Genomic DNA, 4,392 nt, shown 5'->3' with positions numbered 1-4,392 from the left:
TACTACAAGAATTGAATTAAGGCCCTTTGTTAACAAAACCTGATTCATAGATGAGATTGAGTGTTTATCTTCTCCTACTCATACCAAATACTATGTCTCAAAGATGTGATCATTTAAGTTGTCGAACGATTAGCTTGTGCCAAAGTCTTTCTTAGTTGGCATGGGTGATCATTTCCTTGGTATTTCTAACCAAAAAGGCTTTATAATGATTGATTAAATGATATTTCTAAAGTGATCAAAACTACAAATATCTTATGGATTAATCCATTACAACATTCTATCCCAAATGCCTTATGCTAAAATGTTCATGGTAAAGAAATCAATAGGTTAAGAAAGACATAACATGAATCAATTTTGTAATCAATAGGATAAGAATGGCATAGCATAGTTTAGTTCATATTAATAATTCTTTTAACTGGTCTGCAAAAAAAATAGTGACTGAGGTTAATTAGAAATTTTGTTAACATCTCCAAACCAAAAGTGCATATTTTATTAAGAAAAAAACATACATAAGATATCAATACATATCAATAACTTTTTCATGAAACATCCAACTATGAGTTTACTTTATTCATACAATGATGGAGTATTGAGCATCCTCACACTATAATAGTTGCCTATTATGATTTATTGCAGAAGTCACACTCTTATATGGGAAGAGGTTCAATCAACAGCAAAGACACATTATCTTTCATCGTAGTGTCAGAATTGGTGTACATATCAATGTACCTATATATTTCTTCCATTGATCTTGAGAAGTTGAGTACTCTTTCAAAAATAGGCCGAGGTACTTTTGTTAGATTGAGACTTTCGTTGTTTAGATCCTTCCATGCTTTCTCCACTATCTCTCGCAGTTTATTGCATGCAACTTTGGCATTTGTGTCATGCTCTTTCATGTAACTTTCCACTGTAGAGGCGACATGATCTCTCCCTTGCTCCAGCTAAAATTTTTTTAAGTGGAATTGTCAAAAATTGTTGCTAAACTATTTTACAAAAAGAAGTGTCTAAAATGAATACCTCATGTGATCTTATATCATTCAAGAGTCTACCAATTACACAGCAAGCTTCTATGGCCTTGGGAAAACTAGAATGCCACTCGAATACTTCTTTTGTTGCCATTTCTCCCATACCAACAAAAGAGGCACAAGAGATTATAGAACATCCAGAGGAGATTAACGAATTATGCAAGTGCTCATCAAGTGATGGTACATGTCGCTCGATACCCCACTTAGCTTCTTCAAGATAAGATATCACTTGGGCCTTCATCTATATATGTAAACCATGGGAAAACAAACTTAGTACATAAGTTTAAAGATCACATAAGACATTATAGCTTTCCTATCAACTTACTTCATATTGAAGATATAGCACACGGTACTTCTCATTGAGTTCCAACTCTTCTTCAAATTCTTCACAAGTCTTTAATAGCTTGAGATAATAGTCTTTCAGGTATTCTGGTAAACAATCAACAGCTTGATGATTCCACCTAATGTAATGAAATATGAGCAAACACGTGATCATGGTATTCACAAAAGAATCAATATGGTAAATTATCATTTACACTATTTTTTACATTTTAAGTAGGATTAGTTTTACAACATTTTAGTCCTTTAGGTGTACAAACAATACAACAACATTATAAAAGGAAATAAGAAACTATTAGAATTTTGATATATGAAAAACTAACCTTTTGATTGCCTCAGTTAACAGTGTACACTCTTCCAATGTGCCATAGTTATCATAGATATCATCCATAATTGAGAGAAGAGAAATCACTTTGGAACAAATCACTCGTGCACGAGAATATTGAGGCTCAAAATACATAGCAAGAATCCAATAATAACATTCCACAACTCGATCACGAGTAAAATTTAGAGATTTAGCAAGTGCTAAATCATTCCACCATCTTGAAATATGCCATAATAGGAAGAAAAAAAAAGTATACAAAAAGAAGTAAAACAATTAGTTTAAGTCACAAATACAAATAAAATGCAAAATACTTATAATTAGAAAATAGAAGTAACCAATTAACATAATCTATGAAAATTAAAATTCATGTAAATAATAAGTACTCAAAAATTTCTATTAACTACAAATTACTTATTTTTAAATTCCTTCCAAATGCCTAACTATATTTACAAATAGATATTTAAGCAAATATAATGATTATAATGTTGGTGTGTATTCAAACACTAGATTTTTTTTTCTAAAAATCATTTAAATTTACTTACATTGAAATTTTCTTCAGTTCATCTCGATGAAGAGATTGAAGTAAATTGAAATTCAACTTTGCAAGTTCTAATATGGCGTCATCTCGCATGGCATCTTCTTGATAAATAAGAATATATTTTCTTGCTAAGAGAAATTTAATTCTTCGATATTGTGGTATCTCAAGGAAAAGAGTGACCTGTGTTGCTAAAGATTGTTCAAGTTCACTCAATAAGGATATAAGTTGAGATTTTGTAAAAGACATGGCTTCATCAAGTATGGTCTCTCCATGTGTTCCAAGGTAAGACGCATTATATAAGCTTAGTAGTCCTTTGGCATCTCCATTCAACGCAGATATAAAGCTTCCATTCTCATCTTTGAAATTGTTAAAAGTATCTACAAGAGTGGACAAGCCATCAATAATATGTATTCATAAAAGTAATTATAATAGTAATATAGTATAGCAAACTATTTAACTAGTTTTATCCTCTTTCTTTTTGTAATAATACATATATGAAAGCAGATTTTCATCTTAATTAAAACAAATTTTAAACCTAAAGGTTGGTAACAATTTAGTCTTTACCAAAAGGAATACATTGACACCTCTTGTTTCATCATTCTTTTATTAGGATAAATATGTAAACTTAATTAATTAGAATTCAATATCAAAATATATTGCAATAATAAAAATCAATCAACTTCTTAAGATATAGTAGAAATATTTATTGTTTATCACGAAATGTGTAAAAAAATACATTTATATATAATTTAAATTTTAAATTTTATTTTCCCTCCATTTTACAAATAACAATATAAGTATATAGTATAGTCTAATAATTTTAACTTATTTTTAGCATTACCTGCATTTACATAATATCCATGTTGCCTAAGCAATCGAAATCTTAGAGAAGTTTCGTAAATCCCGTAGCTCTTGCCATCAACTTGATAGATCAATCTTATTGCTTCATTTATTTCATTCTCAAAATGGTAATCTAGTCCAAGAATCTCAACTGAATCAATCAAATTCATAAGCTGCACTACATCATCAGTCTCCTTGAACATGTTCTTTATTTGCACTTTCAATTCTTCCACTCTCTTTATCATCCTTTGAGTGGACTCCTACATAATCAAAATTATTAGATATACATTCAAAAATATCCATTTAATCACAAGCTATTTGAACCTAGCAAACTAATATATGTCTCTACTAATAATAAGACCTCAAATTGTAAAGACTTAGTGAGGAATACTTAATATATAAATGCAAGAAGTTGATAAAATACCTCTAATAGATTGAGAGACGAGTTTTGGATGAAATAATCACCCCAAACGCTTGGATGATATTTTGTTGACTTACGAACAATCCCTTGATCATCACTGATCAGTACATGAGTCACTGGTTGCTTCTCCATCTTAATTATAAGTTGTGCTCTTTAGCTTCCTTTCTCTTGCTATTTATAATTTCAGATGAACATATATGGTTAAAATTATATATTGTATTTGACATGGTATAGTATAAGAGGGGTCAGAGGTGATGTAACGGTTAAAGTTAAGGTCATGAGGTGATATGGCGGTCATAGTTAAATGAAGCAGTGATTAAAGTCAGGATGCCGTTGGAGTTATAGAGTCAGAATAGATGTATCTGAACGGATTATTCTAATCAAGACTCAACTCCTTACTCAACGCTATGACTCTCAGGATAAAGTCAACCAACCTAGTAGCTGGTCATACTTAAGGGACTCAGCTCCCCATTCTTCAAGTATAAATCTTTCTATATACGGTCATCTGACCCTAATAGCCGGCCGGACTGGGAGGACTTATCGCTCCACTTGATGCTAAGATATACAAGATAAACCTGAGTTACCCTAATTTCGGCCAGGAAAACGAGTCTTAGCTCCCCATCCTCCAGAAGTATTCTCTTAGCGCACAACAAAGACAATAATATCTCCTAATATACAACCGGCCAAGATGAGATTCAGTCGGACTTCCAGATCCTAGCATATATAACAAGTCAGGGGCAAGTCTTGTTATATATGATTACTCGGTCTAAAGTGTCGGACAGACCTAGGGTTGGGCTCCCCACTTCATAGCAAAAGCACTCTCAGTTTACAGCCGGTTGGACTCAGTGCCGTTCGGATTCAGAGGATAGCTCATTTCTTACTATTACGATATAGCTTAGCATAT

At 31.9% G+C, this 4,392-nt stretch overlaps 1 protein-coding gene across 1 annotated transcript; it reads right to left on the bottom strand.

Moving 5' to 3' along the window:
- Positions 1 to 647: 647 nt before the first annotated feature.
- On the bottom strand, positions 648 to 3,620 carry LOC121990030 (beta-eudesmol synthase-like). Its single transcript, XM_042544296.1, has 7 exons — positions 3,492 to 3,620; positions 3,069 to 3,327; positions 2,232 to 2,604; positions 1,688 to 1,906; positions 1,351 to 1,486; positions 1,018 to 1,266; positions 648 to 941 (listed from the first exon to the last, which is right to left on the bottom strand). Exons 1-7 carry the CDS (start codon positions 3,618 to 3,620, stop codon positions 648 to 650), a joined length of 1,659 nt encoding a protein of 552 aa, XP_042400230.1.
- Positions 3,621 to 4,392: the final 772 nt, after the last annotated feature.

The sequence above is a fragment of the Zingiber officinale genome, chromosome 6B, assembly GCF_018446385.1.
Source record: "Zingiber officinale cultivar Zhangliang chromosome 6B, Zo_v1.1, whole genome shotgun sequence".
Classification (NCBI taxonomy): domain Eukaryota; kingdom Viridiplantae; phylum Streptophyta; class Magnoliopsida; order Zingiberales; family Zingiberaceae; genus Zingiber; species Zingiber officinale.
This window is presented reverse-complemented; position numbering and strand designations above follow the sequence as displayed.

Excerpts from the sequence above, each read along its gene's own strand:
- LOC121990030 (XM_042544296.1), bottom strand. The coding sequence starts at position 3,620 with ATGGAGAAGCAACCAGTGACTCATGTACTGATCAGTGATGATCAAGGG. Across the intron at positions 1,487-1,687 it reads TTAACTGAGGCAATCAAAAG|GTGGAATCATCAAGCTGTTG; the intron begins GTTAGTTTTTCA and ends TCATTACATTAG. Across the intron at positions 942-1,017 it reads ATGATATAAGATCACATGAG|CTGGAGCAAGGGAGAGATCA; the intron begins GTATTCATTTTA and ends AAAAAATTTTAG.